At 41.1% G+C, this 19,154-nt stretch overlaps 1 protein-coding gene across 1 annotated transcript in view; it reads right to left on the bottom strand.

Annotated features, from left to right (window-relative positions):
* The window catches only part of mtbp (MDM2 binding protein), a 79,770-nt gene that overhangs the window by 6,691 nt on the left and 53,925 nt on the right, over positions 1-19,154 (bottom strand). Inside the window, exons 16-21 of the mRNA XM_067981642.1 lie at positions 14,354-14,512; positions 13,378-13,473; positions 12,080-12,349; positions 8,636-8,873; positions 7,533-7,646; positions 3,282-3,347 (exon numbers count right to left, since the gene is read on the bottom strand). Of these exons, the coding sequence (XP_067837743.1) occupies positions 3,282-3,347; positions 7,533-7,646; positions 8,636-8,873; positions 12,080-12,349; positions 13,378-13,473; positions 14,354-14,512 (943 nt within the window). The remainder of the gene's footprint in view (positions 1-3,281; positions 3,348-7,532; positions 7,647-8,635; positions 8,874-12,079; positions 12,350-13,377; positions 13,474-14,353; positions 14,513-19,154) is intronic.

A 19,154-nucleotide genomic window follows, 5' to 3' on the forward strand; every position in this document is an offset into this window, starting at 1 on the left:
CACGTCAGACACACCAGGGGAGAGGATGATCGTCACATTCATATGGAGGCACCGAGAGACAGGTGGCAAGAGTCACAATGTCATCCTCAATGGCAATATCAGAGAAAGATTTTGATACTATGCAGTGCTGTCTGGAGCTGGTGGTGGCACAACGAACATCTGCAACTGCCCCTCCCCTAAACAGAGAGGTTTCCAGACCAGTCAGTGCATCCAAAGTGGATGCTTTGACCACTGGCCTTCAAACACCATTTGGAGAGAAAGATGGAAAGCACCTTCAATCCCTCATTATCTGCAGGTCAGGTCTTCCCTCCTGATCAGTGGGTACTCAGATCCAGGACCCAGCACAAATGGCACGTCTGGAGTCCTCCTTCATGATGCCGTCCTCTTTCCTGGTGACAGCTCACGTGGCATTTTTAGCCAGCTCCCTCAGATGCCTGTTCACGTAAGTGTTACAATACAGGACTAGGCTGCCCATGGACCTGAGGTGACGAAGCAGCCTGCTGGAGTCCTCCTGGGAACTGAGACAAAAGCCACCCCGATCTCGGGATGCCACACACAACCAAGCACCTAGCCCTCGGCATCGCCTGGAAGCAGCACCAGGAAAAGTTTAAGAACAGCACAAAGAGGTATCAAGAGTAGCCATGGTAGTAAAAAGCACTTGCTGTAAATATGCATGTGCAGAGTAAAACCACTATGATAATTCCAGTGTTCTGAAGCAAGTCTACTTCTGTATTTTGTGTCCGAGAGGATGTTTGGAGTTCCTTCTATACCTCCTAACTGAACCGTTGCTTCCTTAACTACTGCTGAGACATCGAGGGAGAGACTGATGGAAGGGTAAATTAAAATGTATTTATTTAGTTAAGCCTTTTTTCTTCCAAAATTCTATAGATTATATAACAGTTCCTGCAGATTGGAGAGTGGCAAATGTAACCCCACTATTTAAGAAAGGGAGAGAAAACAGGGAACTACAGACCAGTTAGCCTAACATCAGTAGCAGGGAAAATGCTAGAGTCTATTATAAAGGATGTGATAACAGGACACTTAGAAAATATCAACAGGATTAGACAAAGTCAACATGGATTTATGAAAGGGAAATCATGTTTGACAAACCTACTGGAGTTTTTTTTGAGGATGTAACTGGTAGAATAGATTAGGGAGAACCTGTGGATGTGGTTTGTTTGGATTTTCAGAGGGCCTTTGATAAAGTCCCACATAGGAGGTTAGTGTGCAAAATTAAAGCACATGGGATTGGGGGTAATATACTGGCATGGATTGAAAATTGGTTAACAGACAGGAAACAGAGTGTAGGAATAAATGGGTCTTTGTCGGGGAGGCAGGCTGTGACTAGTGGGGCCCCAGCTATTCACAATATATATCAATGATTTGGATGACAGAAAACCAGGTGGGATCGGGAGTTGTGAGGAGGATGCAAAGAGACTTCAAGGCGATTTAGACAAGTTGAGTGAGTGGGCAAATACAGGGCAGATGCAGTATAATGTGGATAAATGTGAAGTTATCCACTTCGGAAGGAAAAACAGAAAGGCAGATATTATTTAAATGGTGATAGATTGGGGAATGTTGATGTACAAAGGGACCTGGGTGTCCTTGTACACCACTGAAAGCAAACATGCGGGAGCAGCAAGCAGTTAGGAAGGCAAATGGTATGTTGGCCTTCATTGCAAGAGGATTTGAGTACAGGAGCAAGGATGTCTTACTGCAGTTATACAGAGCCTTGGTGAGACCACACCTGGAGTATTTTGTGCAGTTTTGGTCTCCTTACCCAAGAAAGGATATACTTGCCATAGAGGGAGTGCAGCGAAGGTTCACCAGACTGATCCCTGGGATGGCAGGACTGTCATATGAGGAGAGATTAGGTCGACTCGGCCTGTATTCACTCGAGTTTAGAAGAATGAGAGGGGATCTCATTGAAACACAAAATTCCGACAGGGCTGGACAGACTGGATGCAGGGAGGATGTTTCCCCTGGCTGGGGGGGTCCAGAACGAGGGGTCACATTCTCAGGATACGGGGTAGGATATTTAGGACTGAGATGAGAAATTTCTTCACTCAGAGGGTGGTGAAACTGTGGAATTCTCTACCACAGAAGGCTGTGGAGGCACCACAGAAGGCTGTGGAGGCCAAGTCACTGAATATATTTAAGAAGGAGCTAGATAGATTTCGAGACACAAAAGGCATCAAGGGCTATGGGGAGAGCGCGGGAATATGGTATTGAGATAAAGGATCAGCTATGATCAGCTATGAATGGCGGAGCAGGCTCGAAGGGTCGAATGGCCTACTCCTGCTCCTATTTTCTATGTTTCTATGTTTCTCCCTGCTCCTGTTTTGGTTCCATTATGAGAACATGTAGGGGACTGCCCAGAAAGTCCATGGTTAGGGCTCTATGACAAATGGATAGGAATAAATGATTTCTCTGCCTGAAATCCTGAAAGGCAACTTCCAGAATACTTTCATAGTAGCAGCACAGATAAGAACAGGTTTTTTAAAAATGTCTTCAGTCAAAGCTGATGTTTCAGATGAAGTTTGTCAACATTCAAAGTCTCGAACTCAACCTCTTCCTGGTTTGACATTCATGCAGATAACTTATCCCTCCTTTCCACAGCTTAACTCAAGTCAGGTGCAATTCTGGTATAAATGGTGGAATTTCTGTGACATGAGCTTTTGCCCTAATTATTATGCCATTTGCATACATGCACTACTTGCCGGGGTGGGGGGTGGGCAGATGAACCTTCTGCCAGCAGTCACTTCTACTGGAATTCTGTGTGTATTTAAGAACAGGTACAGTTCTGGCATATCTGACTTTCACCCTAAATTCCAGTCCTCCATACCAAGACTACATTACCTTTGCACCAAAAAAAATCTTGGACCTTTTGGCCCTTATTTATCTCCCTAACATTATTTAGACCAACACATTGGGATCAGAACTCCAAGCATCGAGGCTAATTCCATCATATATTTGGGGAAACCACAGTTAGCTGGGTACTTTATTGAAAATGTCCACAAATTGAAACTAATAGGTCTAATTTAGAAACTAATATAAGAAATGGTCTGATTCCTTTTGTCACAAGTATGGTATAGAATTCCTGTATTAAAAAGGACAAATGAGATTACAATAGATTACTTAAAATAAGTGCAGGTATTGTAATTTTACAATGGGGGAAAGAGGGGGGAAGGATGCAGCAGCTACTTAACCCCCAAACATAGGACAACATGAAAAGTGATGGCAAGAAAGGAGGATTTGCTTTGCAAAAAAATCATACTCACCTGCCGAACATTATTGTTTGCAGTCTTTTTCATTTCTTCATGTAGACCACGTGATGTTTTTAAATCCTATATTTAAAGGTCAATTAGGAAGTACACAGGTCATGTGAGGTTTTGCAAAGTAACATATTATATCATCTGGTATGACAGTTTCAGATGATGACAGCATCCCACAATCTTTATACATATAGTTTCTCGTAGTCAAAATGAATGAAAAATAGAACTTTCGTTAATACTTCACAACCAGATAATTTATAGCACAGAAAAGCATAATGTAGTACCCCTACCTATAGCTGGCTAACATCATGCCTTAATTGTGCTCCCCCAAAACTAAATTGTAGGACTCATCCATTTTTCAAATTGCATACCCTTCTCAATCAATTATGAAATGCATCAAAATATATCATGGCCTCATGGTTCTGTTCCCAAACAGAATCTGCACTGCCATTAGTTACCAGACAGAAAGATAAGAAAAGCTTTAGAAACAAATAGAATTTATCTTTATAGCATTTTGAATTCCCTTCACTCACTTTCAGCAGAGGTTCAGTTTAATCAAAATGGTTTAGCATAGAGGTCACTCCTGAAAACTCAATTATTTACCAATAATTAGCTAAAACCCCATCCGAGACATTGACTAAAATTACCTATTGCCTTCCCACCATCCCTGATGCAAACAGAATTTTATTTTATTGGTCAGCATACCAGCTTGTCTATCCAACATCTCAGCCCCTCCATCAGCTTCTTGACAAGTCACTCGCTTTCCTCAAGGGTAGCTTTTCTCCCTTGGGTGAGAAATGTGCAGTTTTTTGTATGTATAATGAATTGTGGAACACTGCGCGATCGGAAAATATCCAGCTGGCTATGCTGGGAGGAAAGCAAGAATTTCTATTCACGTAGAAGTCACAAGCTGAGAATTTAATTAGCAAAGAATTAAAAGGAAAGTTCAAAAACATTTCTTTACATAGACAGTGGTTGGAATGTGGAATCCTTAGCTTCAAACAATTGAAGCATAAATGCTTTGCTTGTTACAGGGTATTTGCAGGGAGTATAGAGGCCCTGGAAAAGATTCAGTGGAGGTCCACTAGATTGATACCTAATGCAAGGGCCCTCAGTTATCGAGACAGGCTGACAGAGCTGGGGATTTGAACTTTGGGAAAGCATAGACTTCGAAGACATATGATTGAGGTCTTTAAAATAATGAAAGGATTAGACTCGGTCCAAGTGGATGGACTATTTGAGCGAAATAGGTTAGAGAAGACCATGGGACATAAGTATAAGTTACAAAAAACATAGAACCATGTTAGATGGTAAGAAATACTTATTTTCTCAGAGAGTCGTCAGACCAAGTGCCTGATGAGGAGAAAAAAAAATAAGCACAGATGGGCTGAATGGCCTGTTTCTGCGCTGTAAAATTCTATGATGGGAATGGTAAGTGACAAGTCTTGAAAAATAACAATATGGTATAGTAAGTACAAAGATTTAACTCACAACTGTCTTGTTATGTAAGAGGCAATTCTGCACTCCCACGGAACAGTGGCACAAGCAGGGACCCTGTGTTATAAACTGGATAGCCAGGTAGTGAAGGATAGAGCCTAGTCTTCAATTGCTTCAAGCCTTTACTCACAGAATTCCACATTACCACCACCCCACCCTAGATCAGCTCTCATATAAATGGATGAGAGTTCCCAATTGATACCACCACCTGAATATAATTAACACCAATTGATATAAATCACATGGATACAATTAATACCCATGACCTATGAATCAGAGCTACAATGTTGTACGCCCAATCTCTGACCCACGTTCTCTGCTGGCGCAACTAGCAACTGGGAGCATGGATTATGGAATTACCCTTGCACCTCTGTTTATACTGCACATCCTAATTTTTGCAGCATTAAAATCAGTTCTTTCATTTAACTTTTAACAAAATGGTATCTTCCATTGGTGTGAAAGGGGAAGGTGTTAATTTAATAGTCTTAGTACTGTTGCCCATCACAGAACAATGTCATTAAGAGCTCCATAAAAAAGATGGGGAAAAGAAAACTCAGATACAGAAACATGGCATCAGGATGGAGGGGCAGGAAAACTGTGAGCAAGAAGAATTCAGAAGTAGTGGTTTTTAAAGTTCCATTTACAAACCAATGGGACAGTGGAGCGTCACATGAAGAGCTTCATAAAAAACTATATTACATCAGCCAGCTGGCTATTTTCTGATCGTGTACGTTTTCCACATAGAACTGCACTTTTCTCACCCAAGGGTGAAAGGCTACCTTTAAGGAAAGCGCGTAACTTGTCAAAAAGCTGATAAAAGATAGACATGCTGGATGGACAACCTCCTATACCGAACAATAAAATTAAATTGTGTTTGCATCAGGATTATACATTCAAGTCATATGCCTAGATATCTCTATACAATGGCAAAGGAATAGATAACATCTTGAACATTGAAATTCTATGCCTGTATGTGGTTATCTGAACAGAAAAGAAAATAGGCCGATATATCCCTGCCTGAATTTTCCTATGTGGATAAAAATATTAGTCATTTCAAGTCTCTTCTCCCTCTCAGCTGACATCAGCTTTGGGAGCATTAGGAGCAGCAGTATAGAGCACCCTGCAGATCATCTTTTCTGGGCCTGAACACTGATTCAATATCATCCAAACCAAGAAAATTCAGTACCAGGGGAGTACAAAGTATGGCCCATCTGATACTTAATTTTCCTGACTTGGACACTATCTTCCCCCTCCCAAGATAGTGACTTGGAAGTTGACCATTGGATGGTCCTATGGAAAGACTTGCTAATGGCTCAATACTAAGGGTCTCAACAGACAGAGAAAGCAATACTGTAATTTCCTACTATATCTTTTCCATTAATACCTGCAGTTTTGAGGGAGAAGATTATTCTATATACATTTTAGCAACACTGATATTTTTCTGTATTATTGATATTGATATTATTGATATCTTCAATTAGATGCTAATTTTCAGTGCTCCTCAGTCGCTGAAGGGAAATTTTCAATACACACTACTTACAACAACACCTTACATGAAACAGTAATTGCTCTTTTCACAGGAAATGATTGGATGTGTGAAGACTTGAATCATTGCACCACTCGTATTGTAAAAAGGAACATTATTCTGTTATTAATATGACTACCGGGGGGTCATCTCAAATCACAACTGAAGTAAAACAGTAAATTATTTTAACATTTAAAAAGGAAAGCTCCATGCATGAGGAATAGATGATTTAAGATGGAAGTGTTGAGATTTTCATCCTTTAAAAAAAATATTTTTGAAGCTGGGTGCAGTGGTGACGGATTATGATTCAAGTTGGCTATGGAGGCCATCAGACCTCGCCATCTCACTCTCCTAACTCCTGCAGTTGTCTTTCTGTCCACTCTTCCATTCAGGTCTTCCCGTACACAGGATCCACCATTTCAGCTTTAGACTTCCATGTGATCCTTTTTTTAAACTGATACCTATTCTAAGGGTACCAATCTTTAGCCATAAGGCTCTTATGCTCCATCACGTATGATCATGGGAGTTCCCAAGAATATGCATAGGACCACGTCACATCACAATTGGCAACTTGAAACTTGCAGCACATTACTTCAAAAGACCACAATTACCTAATTTCTAGCCAAGGATTAAACCCATCAATACAATAAAAATTCCTTATATTGCACTTATTGTTCCTCTTATTTTGAGGTCATTCACTTGCATTTTGGTTTCAGCATCTAGTTCTATGATTTCTTCTCTTTCAGCACTTAATCTTCCCTTGGCATTGCTAATTTCAAGACTCATATCAAATGGCTGCAATTGATTGAAGAGGCTCTGCAGAACACAGAGCTCTGTGAATAATAAGCATGTGACTGGCAAGCACTGACATTGGCAGTAAGACCATCACTACAGCTGGCACGCATGCAATAAACTGAAACAAAGTGAACCAGTCCTAAGTGAGCATTCGGATCAACAGCACCAGCAATTCACTAATATGGAAACATTATCTCTAATGAGAGGATCAAGAAGTAGTAACGAAGGGGTATTATGTCATTGCGTGGAGACTCAATCACTGCATAATTGAGGTGAAAGTTCAATTACTCCATAAATAGCAAGGAAAACCATTTTAAACCTGAGAATGTTTGAACTAAGAGCTAGTGTTCCTTGAAATAAAGGCAGATAGCTTTTAAAAATATTGCAACAATACAGGTTACTTGGATGAAAACCTGCAATGTGGAACTAAAGAATCCTACCTTGAGGTAAAACATGGATATTTTAAATAGATGTTGACTGCAAGAAGCAAAAGATTTATGGTTTTCTGAAATTCCATTATCCATGAGTACTTTTGTCACAACTTCTTTCAGCATCTAAGGAGAAACACCAAAGTGAACCTAAAATTAAGAAACATTTCTGTACTCAAGCCCTCTTGCTAAATGGTTCAGAAAATGTGATGCCACTTTCTTCACACTTCACAGCTATGCATCTCTGCTGACCAAGACCCTGAAACTAGTCCCCACCATCAATGCCATGACATGGGAAAATGGTTGGCGACATCTTGGTGGGCAGGCTATGCTGCCTCGATCACTCTGGCATGCATTCTTTGATGCAGTACCATCTAAGATATAACATGCTGTCAGCTGTGATTGAAGAACCATCCAGCATAACTGTTAGTCAGGCATTCACATATCTTAGTGATGCCATCAGAGGTCTGATGTCCCAAATTCCAGTAGAAAATCTGCAAAAGTGACAAAAGTTCATCACTGTCTGCAGATGTCATTGTGCAGGTGCTGCCAGGTGCACCTACTGGACAGCCTGATTCGCTTGGCACCCCTCCATAGGTCCATCCCTTCTTTTGAACACATCACCTTGGAGAACTGATACCAGCAATGGGAGCAAAAAAAAGAGCAAATGGCACAAAGGCTCATGTGAACTTGAATGCCAGCAGAGAAAAAGTCAACAAAACCACCCAGAAATGTTTTAGAAACTTACCTTTCCATTCAGTAACCTTTTCAGTTAATTGCCTGACCTATAGTGATCCTGAGCAGGGATTTCCTGCCTAACCATGTGAAAAATAGGTGCACAAAATGTCCTCATCCCCTCTTGAAAACTCCAGTTTTGGACTGAAATCAAAAAGGGACGAAAACAGGGGGAGTTCAGGTAGAAGTGATCTCCACCTCATTTAGTGATGTTATACCCCACATATGCCAGTCTTCAGGTTGCGATGGAGATGAAAATTAGCCACACTGTCTATTATATATCATATTAAGTATTAGAAAGTAAGTAAAGAACCAAATATATTTCTTTATTTCCCCATGTTTTAAAAGGATGTGATATAATAACTTGACACACTCCTTACCCGTTTGTGTTTCTGAGATCGTGATTCCTTTTGTTTCACATTTTCATGTCCAGGTTTTGTTACCATTCTCTGAGTCTGGCTGTTGGACTGCTTGCTGGAAGTAGAAGAAACAGCTGCAAGCCTTTGTGAGTGTTCACGCAAGGCAGTTGCTAAATGATGTCCATTATTTCCACTTCCCCGTGATGTGCGTAGTGAATACTGGGAATTGAGGGATTCCGTGCTTTTGGACTTGGCGAGTCTAGGAGAGAGGAGTCAATGAATATTAGTTGTAAATGGGCATATTTGAATCACTTGTACAATTCTGAGAAAGCTAATCTTTCTCCACACATCTCATTTTATATCCCACTGTCTCTATATTGTTTCTGCTCTTTTTTCATTGTGTGTGTCTTACTGCTACTTTATCACAACTAGCAAATTTTGGTTCAATTTTTTACAAACAATTATTTGAATCTAAATAAAAAGAAAAAGAAAAAAATGCAAATGCTAGATATCAAACAAAATAAATTCTGGAAATATGCAACAGGTTAGTTACCATCTGTATCCGAAAGGTCAGATTGTTTCAGATATAACCCTTCATAAGAATCTCACTCCCTTTACACTTATGCTTTTTGAATTTGTGAGCCTGACACTGCTTCTCACAACTGTTACAGGCTATTTAACAAACTGCTGAAAGAATTTCCATTTGGGCTTGCTTTAAAGTCACAAAGTAATTTCAAGTTAGTAGATCGAGTTTTCTTTCATTGCTTGCATGTTTTTCATATGACTTCTACTTTGCAATTTGATAGAAAAATCTCAGTTTACTGCGCAAAGACTGAATTACCACCATTCTTTACCAAAGCAGGAGCTGTATCAGCATTCGTCAAATGCTTAGTTACAGTAAGATACAAATGAAATGCAGTAGTTAAAACTTAAAACAAATTTTGAAGCATGCATAAACAAAATGAATCAAACCCAGAGAGAGTAGGACTAAGCCATTAAATGAAAGAGCAGTCTAATACAGGATGAAACTGAAGTGGTTATAATGAGCAACACAGCACAAGAATTAGCAGGATTTGAGCAATTGTTCAAAATGGCTCTGTTCCTGATACAAAAAGTGTTCGGAGTATATGGGCTCGATTTTCCGACGTCCGAGCCAGCGGGTTCGTGGCAGGGGGGGGGGGGTTCCTAAAATCGTGGATTCCTGGGGCGGGTTTGGAGCCCGGCTCCAACCCAGCCACTTCCGGGTTCCCCAATGACGCACTTAGATGTGCGCGCAGCCCCTGCATGCAGGACTCCCGCCGGCAATTAAAGCCGGCGGGATCCCACTTTAACCAATTAATTAGATAGTTCAGATCATTTGCAGACCTGATTTGTAGGATATTTTAGGAGGGGTAGGATTTTCAACTCAACTGAGACTGTTTCCGTACTGGGGGAAACACTCCCAGTTGAAATGGAGGTGTTGCAGCCACCAGCCTGTGGCAGCTGCAAAGGTCCATTTGACAGGTGGGGGTGGGGGAGGAAAAAAAAAGAGACCCTCACTCATTGCAGGAAGCCACTCTGTCACTTTGGACAAAGTTTGGCCTGCACCACCCTCCTCCTAACAGTAAAATTCACAAACTTGCGACCTCAACCCCGGTGTGCGGACACATTTACCTACCTTGCGGATCCCCTCAAACATACATCTTTCGGATGGGGGCCACCATAGCTGCAGTCATGACCTCCTCGGAGGACAAACAGCATCACCAGCCTCGCCGGCCACGCCGTCCAACTCTGACACGTGGAGCTCCATAACATAGTGCTGTGACACATCCACCTGCACAGCAGGAGGGAGGGCAACCGCAGAGAGAGATGCGTCGCAGAAGGCACTACCCTCGCCACAGGGTCTACAGACAGAGGCTCAGCTTCCTGGACCTCTCTGAGCAGCAGTGCACACGGAGGCTCAGAGTCACTCGACATGTAGTCGTGGACATCTGCAGCCTCCTTCATGCTGTGCTGCTCCCGGCTGGCCAGAGCACCATCTTCTTACCTGTCGCTGTCAAAGCCACCACTGCCCTCAACAACTTCTCCTCCGCATCCTTCCAGGGTGCCACCGGGGACATTGCCGACGCCTCTCAGTCGGCTGCACAAAAGAGCCCTGCGAATACACCTACACCCACTCTGCAGTGACACAATGGGTGGCATCAGTTGTGGGTCTTCATTGTGATCCTCAGGAAAGGGCATTATTGCACAAACCAGACAAGATTTGCAAAGATGTGGCAGTAGTGGTGACAATATAATATGTAATGTGAGTTGATCAGAAATCAAATATAAGTTAAAACCATGACAAACCCTCAAACACCCTTGTGCATCCCCTTCATGCTCTCGACACGTTTGTCTTACGCTTCCTACTGCACATATGTGATGCATGCCCTGTGGCTGCAGCACAGGTAGTGGCAGGTTGGGTGAGGCTGACCGTGAAAGAGATACATGAGAGGGTGAGTATGAGACGGAGCCATGAGATTGTATGAGGATTGGGTTGAGTGGTAGTGGTGGGATGAGTACTGGCAAGGTGAGGATGAGCTTTGAGTGGATGTGAGGAGTGATGTGATAGAGTAGTCTTGGCAGTGCAGAAGGAGATGTGGGGTGGGGGCGGTGATGTGGCAGACGGAGTGTAGGGGAATGAGTAAGTGTACTCACTTCGGCTGACCTACTTAGGTCATTGAAGCTCCTCCTGCATTGTATGCAGGTGCATGATATGTTGGTGGTGCTGGTGACCTCCTCTGCCACCTCGAGCCAGACCTTCGTGGTGGCAGAGGCAGGCCACTTCCTCCTGTCCGCCGGGGAGAAGGTCTCTGTCCTCCTCCTCCTCCTCACCCCATCCAGTAGGACCTGGAGTGAGGCATCATTAAACCTGTGAGCAGCTTTCCCCCTGGGTTGCTCCATGCTGTAATTTTGGCTCCTTTCTGCAGCATCAGTCAGTGGAGGACTGCCCCTTTAAATAGGGTTCCTCCAGCTGACAGTCTATGATGCGGCTGCGTAGTCCGCCCGCTGCGCAGCTTTCCAGCGTGAAACCCGGAAGCACAGGTAAGTGGCTTCAATTAGGCTGCGATCGCGTGTGGAGCATCCCGAATTCACTGGGCACGTTACCCACGCACCCAGTCGACCCCTCCCCGCTGCCAACCCCCCTCCTTCCTAAAATCGAGCCCTATGTCTCACAAAAGGGAGTGGAAGTTACAGTGAAGAACACAGTGATAAATTAGTAACAACTACCAGGCCTCATTATGGTTTGGTGCAAGTTCAGGCTGTTTAAAGTTACAAAATACTGCAGATGTTGCAAATCTGAAAATATAACAGAAAATGCTGGAAACACTCAGCTAATCAGGCAGCATCTGTAAAGGAAGGAACATTTCAGGCACAGCCCTCTGACGAAGAGCTATGCCTGAAATGTTCCTTCCTTTTTCTGTTTTTGTTTCTGTTGAAAGTTACCTTTTGCTTGGATGGAAACTCTCCACCTTTCTGGACCTACGCTTCTGTCCAGTCCCATCGGTATTTTTCTGATCACTTTGTACAGCTTCTCCATCTGGCACACTTCCAGGCTCTGAAAGAACTGCAGGAGATGGCAGCGGGCTTAATCCATAAACAACTGGACAGTGTTCCCTTGAACATGTTGTGTTAGTTTCATAGCGGATAAGGCGAGACTGAAGCTTCCCAAATCCAATATCTTTTTCCAGTGCTCTTCTGTTGTCTAGGCAGTACCTGCAAATTTCATGCAGTACCCATTACAAACTCAATCAACAATTTGGCAGGTAAGCCATTTATTGTGTATACATGCAGAAATTGTTTATCACATAAATGATCTCACTCAGAAACTGGGCAGGTAAGCTGGTTTAATCTTTGAGTATCATCTTCCATGAAAGCACAGTTAAGTCTCCAATACTGGAGATTAGGCACTTTGGCTATGAAGAACGACCAAGAAAACTAGGAATGTTTACCTTATCGAATTTTTCAGGATTCTAAGAGGTGCAAATAAATGTTTGACCACCACAATTCTATAATCAGTAAGCAGGAGGGAACATGGAAACAATTTAAATGAAGCTACTTCACACGTGGACGTCTGCCTTGGGAGGCAGTGGGGATGGACAGTTTCAGCAAATTCGAGTGGTAGTTGGATAGCTTTTTGGCAAAGGAATTGATTTAAGGATATAGATGAAGTACGATACAGTTTAAAATATTTTTTTGGGACCAATCAAATGGACCGCACTAGTTTTTTCTGGTCTCACACATTCTTTGGTCCCCATCAGGTAATAAGCTTCATTAGCCGCTGCCCAAGCTACAAAACAGTTTTACACACCTAAAGATCGGGAAGGGGTGGAGAAAGAAACCAACACAACAGTGTGTTCAGACAGTTTGTTACAGCACATCAGCATGAGATACCCTGCTGGGAGTAGGAATGTGTGGGTCACTTGCCATCTCAACGGGGCAAAAGAGAACCAGGATTTAATGATAAATAATCTTGTAGTACAGGTGATTAAAAACAGAGGCAGAGACCCATGAACTCAAAGGTACAAAACTAAAGTGTACGAGTAAGCGATTTCTCTGACATTAGACATTTTTTGTTTTGTTAAGTAAGAGGTTTTTCTGACTTGCAATTGTAGCAAGCTACTTTGGAATCCTGCTATCAGAAATGTTTGCCAACATTCTTTACCTGTGATAATAAAAAAGAATGAAGCGCCTAACATCTCAGACGCTGAATTATTTGCGAGCCTTTAAAACATCATACTTACTCAAGTCCATGGTAATGGCATTCTGTAGCCTTTTCAAATGACAAATCTTTCAGCTTCTGGACAGTCATCTCTGGGGTCAGTAGAAACTCATTTTCACTGAAATGGAAAAAATTTATTCTTTAAAAATACAATGCTAAGATTTATGCATTAACATACCCTTTTTTGAACGATTTTGACTATCCAAAAAATGGTCATTAATTATTTCTACAAACTATATGAAAATGCTGTGCAACAATTGTAAACAAACAGTAGATCAATTTAAAAATTGATTTAAATTATATTCAGTTGAACAAAAATTAGATAAAAACACCATTTAAAAAGTTAGCTTGTAGGAGTGTAACAGAAATTATACTCTAAACGTTGTGCTTTTCTTCAAAAACAGTGTGTTTCTGAGGTTAAGTACATTTTTTTGTAATTCTAACTAGAGTATAATTTTTTTTAAAGATAGATGATAAAATAGTTTCCTTTGATGAAACTTCATCATAATTTTACAGTAAATGCCATTTAGCTCTAATACATCTTCATCAAAGGTCAGCTTTTCAGTATTAACAAGTTACTTTGAGCAAATTGGGAAGCAGATTTTTAGTAAACAGATGATGGAGGTAAAACTGATCAAAAAAATAAAGATCTAAACAATTCCACTTACAATACTGCATATTCCTGGATGATGATGGTAGACTCCAGCAGAAGTTAATAATTACACCTGTGGGTTTTCTCCCCTTTACCAATTTTTCCCCTTCCAATTTCTCCTGATGGTGTTGACTGTTTGCACAGGTAATGTTCCAAAGGCACCAGATATCTATCCCCCAGTTCCTAGTCCAAATTGATGTAATATTTTAGCACAAGAGGATGTCTTTCAGCTCGTCTTGCCTGCGATGAATTTAGGCCACTCCCGGGTGCTGATTTTACACAGTACCATTGTCCTTTCTCCCCAAACTAATCCCAGAAGAAAAATGGATAAACAAACTCTGCTTACCCTCTCTGTATTTGTAAAGGCTGGAGCTCAGCAGCTGGGAAACCTTCTGGAGTAAAATACTTTAGCAGCTCTTTGGCATCAAGCTGAACTGGAAGTACTCTTTGGCTATCTTTGAGTCCCAAAAGAGTCTCAGACGAGCTTGGCAATATGGAACCAGCCCTGGATGCAAATATGAAGAGTTAGAAATGAAACATACCAGTAATAATGAAAGAATTTGCATTTGTATAGCGCTTTTCACAACCTCAGGACATCCCACTTTACAGCCAATGAAATACTTTTGAAGTGTAGTCACTGTTGTAATATAGGAAATATATATACTTAAACTTCAACTTCAGAAAGTTACTGTAATAATTCATTTCTATGTTATTTGTTTACCCTTCACTGACCTATTGGATTAAACATCATAGCAATATCAATCAATTCATGGTGTTTATTACATTATCAAATTGATAATGTAATAAAGTGTAGTCAAAAGAATAAGGGAGAGTTGCATATTTATTCTGCCTGTATGCAAATTTTTGATTAGAAAATAATTATAAAATCAAGCAACTATAGTGAAATTGCATTATGAACTGAACTAAACAGAAATTGCTGTAAATGCACAGCACATTCATCAGTATCTGTAAATAGAAAAGATGGATTAATATCTGCGTGTTAAACAGATGCTGGCAGACCTGCTGTGTATTTCTAGCATTTCTGTTTATATTTGTTTCCCACATTTGCAGTTTAAAAAAAATCTTTATCAACTGGATGGCAAGCTACTTTTACTTGGCTTTTTTTTTTAGGAAGATAAAAAAAGTTTAGACTGGATATCACTTCAGCAGGCACCTATTATTGGTAATTTTTAAAAAATTGTGCATGTATGTAGAGATTATATAGGGTTAAATATTAATGTAGTTGCTAAAATATTGTGGTAGAAAGAAGCTAGTTATGATCTGAAAGAACATTTTGCCTCACTTAACAATAACACAAATAAGATCCCAGTTCCATTCCACCCAGCACTAGTTTAGTTTTCATTTCTGTAGTTTTCTAACATGGCACCTTTATAAAGGTCAAGCAAATGTTTTCTGTAATAAAATACTTGTCAAAACCCAGCACATTTGATCTTTTAACAAAGTAAATTAGTTAAAAAGTGCCAGATATTTTTAATTTTTCTCAATTTCAACTAAAGCACACGTTGCACATGGTTTTGTTCAGATAGATCCTCCCCATACATTTCTAGGCTGATGACGCCAAGGAACTCATGAAATGAAAGATTTAAATGTTCAAATTTTATGTACAAAGTAACAATTTTGTACTGTGTAATACAAAGCCAATACTGAAATCTGCATTTATTACCTATTGTGTCCTTACACAAATTAATTGGTTACATTCAACTCTAAATGTATCCTTGATAAATGCAAGTTGTTTCAAAATAAAGGTCATTTCCCTCAAATACGGTCCCAGCTATCATTTCCAAAGTGGCTGACAAATTGGCATGCTCCAAACACATTGGCCTGGAATTTGCTCTTAAAATAACGGTGAGGCTAACAGGAAGAACAACTAGCGCACATGGGCAGTCAGGTGCAGAAATCCGGAAGTTGCTCTGCCAGATGCCCTGCTCTTCCGGAAGCTGTGGGGGAAGGAGATCTCGCCTGCTGGAATGAATGGACCAGTGCGAAGTTGCTCTCCTGCCCAGCTGGAAACAAACTAATCGTCACAGAAAAAGACACGCTCAATTTTTTAGTCAAAGCTAACTTCTAATGGCGTGGTAAGTCTTAATGTCTGCCAAACAACCACTCTGGCACTGAAAATTAACTTTTAAAAATGTGGAGTCTCATTCCTTCCGGTTTTAATTGTTGTTGGACATTTAAAAAAACTTTTTAAATTTTTTATGTTTTTCTTTTTCTTTCTGTCTCTGATCTCTGACTTTTAATTCAATATTTCTTACCCTCTCTTTATTTCACTTTCTGATTTTACATTGAATTTACCTGATTTAGCTTTCACTTCCTGGTTCTCATTCTGTGTGGCTTGTTAAGGATGCGTCAATCTGATTGGTTAAGGGGATAGACAGTTCCTTGCCCTGCTCACACAGGTCACAGATGCCCAGGAGAGGACACCACTTTCTTCGGCGCTACATTGCAGCAAGTTGGCATCCAAAAGGCCATGGATAGTTTGTGGGTAAATTTAAAATTGAATGAGGCACCGTTCATTCGTCACTCAGTGCAAAATCCGGGCCTATCATTTCATCATAAGGTTTTCAGATAAAGAAAAGCAATGTTACTCCACAGGGTATCTGTGTGGTGATTTATATCTCCATACATCATAGACTCAAAGAATGGTTACAGCACAAAAGGAGGCCATTCAGCCCATCGAGCCCACGCTGGCTCTTTGTAAGAGCTATCCAGTTTGTCCCATTCCCCTGCTTTTTCCCCGTAGCCCTTCAATTTTTTTGACCTTCAAGTATTTATCTAATTCCTTTTTGAAAGCCACGATTGAATCTGCTTCCACCACCCTTTCAGGCAACGCATTCCAAATCATAACTACTCGCTGTGTAAAAAAGTTTTTCCTCATGTCGCCTTTGCTTCTTTTGCCAATCACTTTAAATCTGGGTCCTCTGGTTCTCGACCCTTCCACCAATGGGAACAGTTTATCTTTATTTACTTTATCTAAACCCTCATGATTTTGAACACTTCTATCAAATCTCCTCTTAACTTCTCTGCTCTAAGAACAACGATGCCAGCTTCTCCAGTCTATCCACATAACTGAAGTCCCTCAACCCTGGAACCATTCTAGTAAATCTTTTCTGCACCCTCTCGAAGGCCTTCAAATCCTTCCTAAAGTACGGTGCCCAGAATTGGACACAATACTCCAGCTGTGGCCGAACCAGTGTTTTATAAAGGTTCAACAAAACTTCCTTGCTTTTGTACTCTATGCTTCTATTTATAAAGCCCAGGATCTCGTATGCTTTTTCAACGGCTTTCTCAACCTTCCTGCCACCTTCAAAGATTTGTGCACATATACCCCCAGGTTTCTCTGTTCCTGCATCCCCTTCAGAATTGTACCATTTAGTTTCTATTGCCTCTCCTCGTTTTTCCTACCAAAACGTATCACTTCACACTTCTCTGCATTAAATTTCATCTGCCATGTGTCAGCCCATTCTACCAGCCTGCCTATGTCCTCTTGAAGTCTATCACTATCCTCCTCACTGTTCACTACACTTACAAGTTTTGTGTCATCTACAAATTTTGAAATTGTGCCCTGTACACCCAAATCCAAGTCATTAATATACATTAAAAAGGCAGAAGTCCTAGTACCAGCCCCTGGCGAACACCACTGTATACCTTCCTCCAGTCCGAAAAACAACCGTTCACCACTACTCTCTGTTTCCTGTCCCTTAGCCAATTTAGTATCCAAGCTGCCACTGCCCCTTTTATTCCATGGGCTTCAATTTTATTGACAAGTCTATTATGTGGCACTTTATCGAATGCCTTTTGGAAGTCCGTATTCACATCAACCACATTGCCCTTATCAACCCTCTCTGTTACCTCATCAAAAAACTCAACTAAGTTAGTTAAACACAATTTGCCTTTAACAAATCCTTGCTGGCTTTCCTTTATTAATCCACATTTGTCCAAGTGACTATTAATTTTGTCCTGGATTATCATTTCTAAAAGCTTCCCCACCACCAAGGTTAAACTGACTGGCCTGCAGTTGCCGCAATTATCCTTACACCCTTTTTTGAACAAGGGTGTAACATTTGCAATTCTCCAGTTCTCTGACACCACCCCCGTATCTAAGGATGATTGGAAGATTATGGCCAGCACCTCCACAATTTCCACCCTTACTTCCCTCAGCAACCTAGGATGCATCCATCCAGACTGGGTGATTTATCTACTTTAAGTACAGCTAGCCTTTCTAGTACCTCCACTTTATCAATTTTTAGCCCATCCAGTATCTCAACTACCTCTTCACTTACTGTGACTTTGGCAGCATCTTCTTCCTTAGTAAAGACATATGCAAATCACTCATTTAGTACCTCAGCCATGCCCTCTGCCTCCATTTTGGTCCCTAATTGGCCCCACCCCACCGCTTACTACCCATTTACTATTTATACGCCCAGAGAAGATTTTTGGATTCCCTTTTATATGTTAGCCGCCAGTCTATTCTCATACTCTCTCTTTGGCCCTCATTTCCTTTTTTACATCTTCTTTGTACTTTCTATATTCAGCCTGGTTCTCACTTGTATTATCAACCTGACATCTGTCATACCCTCTTTTTCTGCTTTCATCTTACTCTCTCTTTCATCATCCAGGGAGCTCTGGCTTTAATTGCCCTACCTTTCCCCCTCATGGGAATGTAGCTAGACTGTACCCGAACCATCTCCTCTTTAAAGGCCACCCATTGTTCGATTACAGTTTTGCTTGCCAATCTTTGATTCCAATTTACCCGGGCCAGATCTGTTCTCAACCTGCTGAAATTGGCCCTCCTCCAATTAAGTACTTTTACTCTAGATTGCTCCTTGTCCTTTTCTAAACCGTATGATACTATGATCACTATTCCCTAAAAGATCCCCCACTGACACTTGTTCCACTTGAACCACCTCATTCCCCAGAACTAGATCCAGCTATTCACCTTCCTCACTGGTCAAGAAAATTCTCCTAAACACACCTCATAAATTCCTCCCCCTCTTTTCCCTTTACACTATTACTATCCCAGTCTGTGTCAGGATAGTTGAATTCCCCCATTATCACTACTCTATGGTTCTTGCACCTCTCTGTAATTTCTCTGCAAATATGCTCCTCTATATCCTTCCCACTAG

This window comes from Heptranchias perlo, chromosome 3 (genome assembly GCF_035084215.1).
Source record: "Heptranchias perlo isolate sHepPer1 chromosome 3, sHepPer1.hap1, whole genome shotgun sequence".
NCBI lineage: Eukaryota > Metazoa > Chordata > Chondrichthyes > Hexanchiformes > Hexanchidae > Heptranchias > Heptranchias perlo.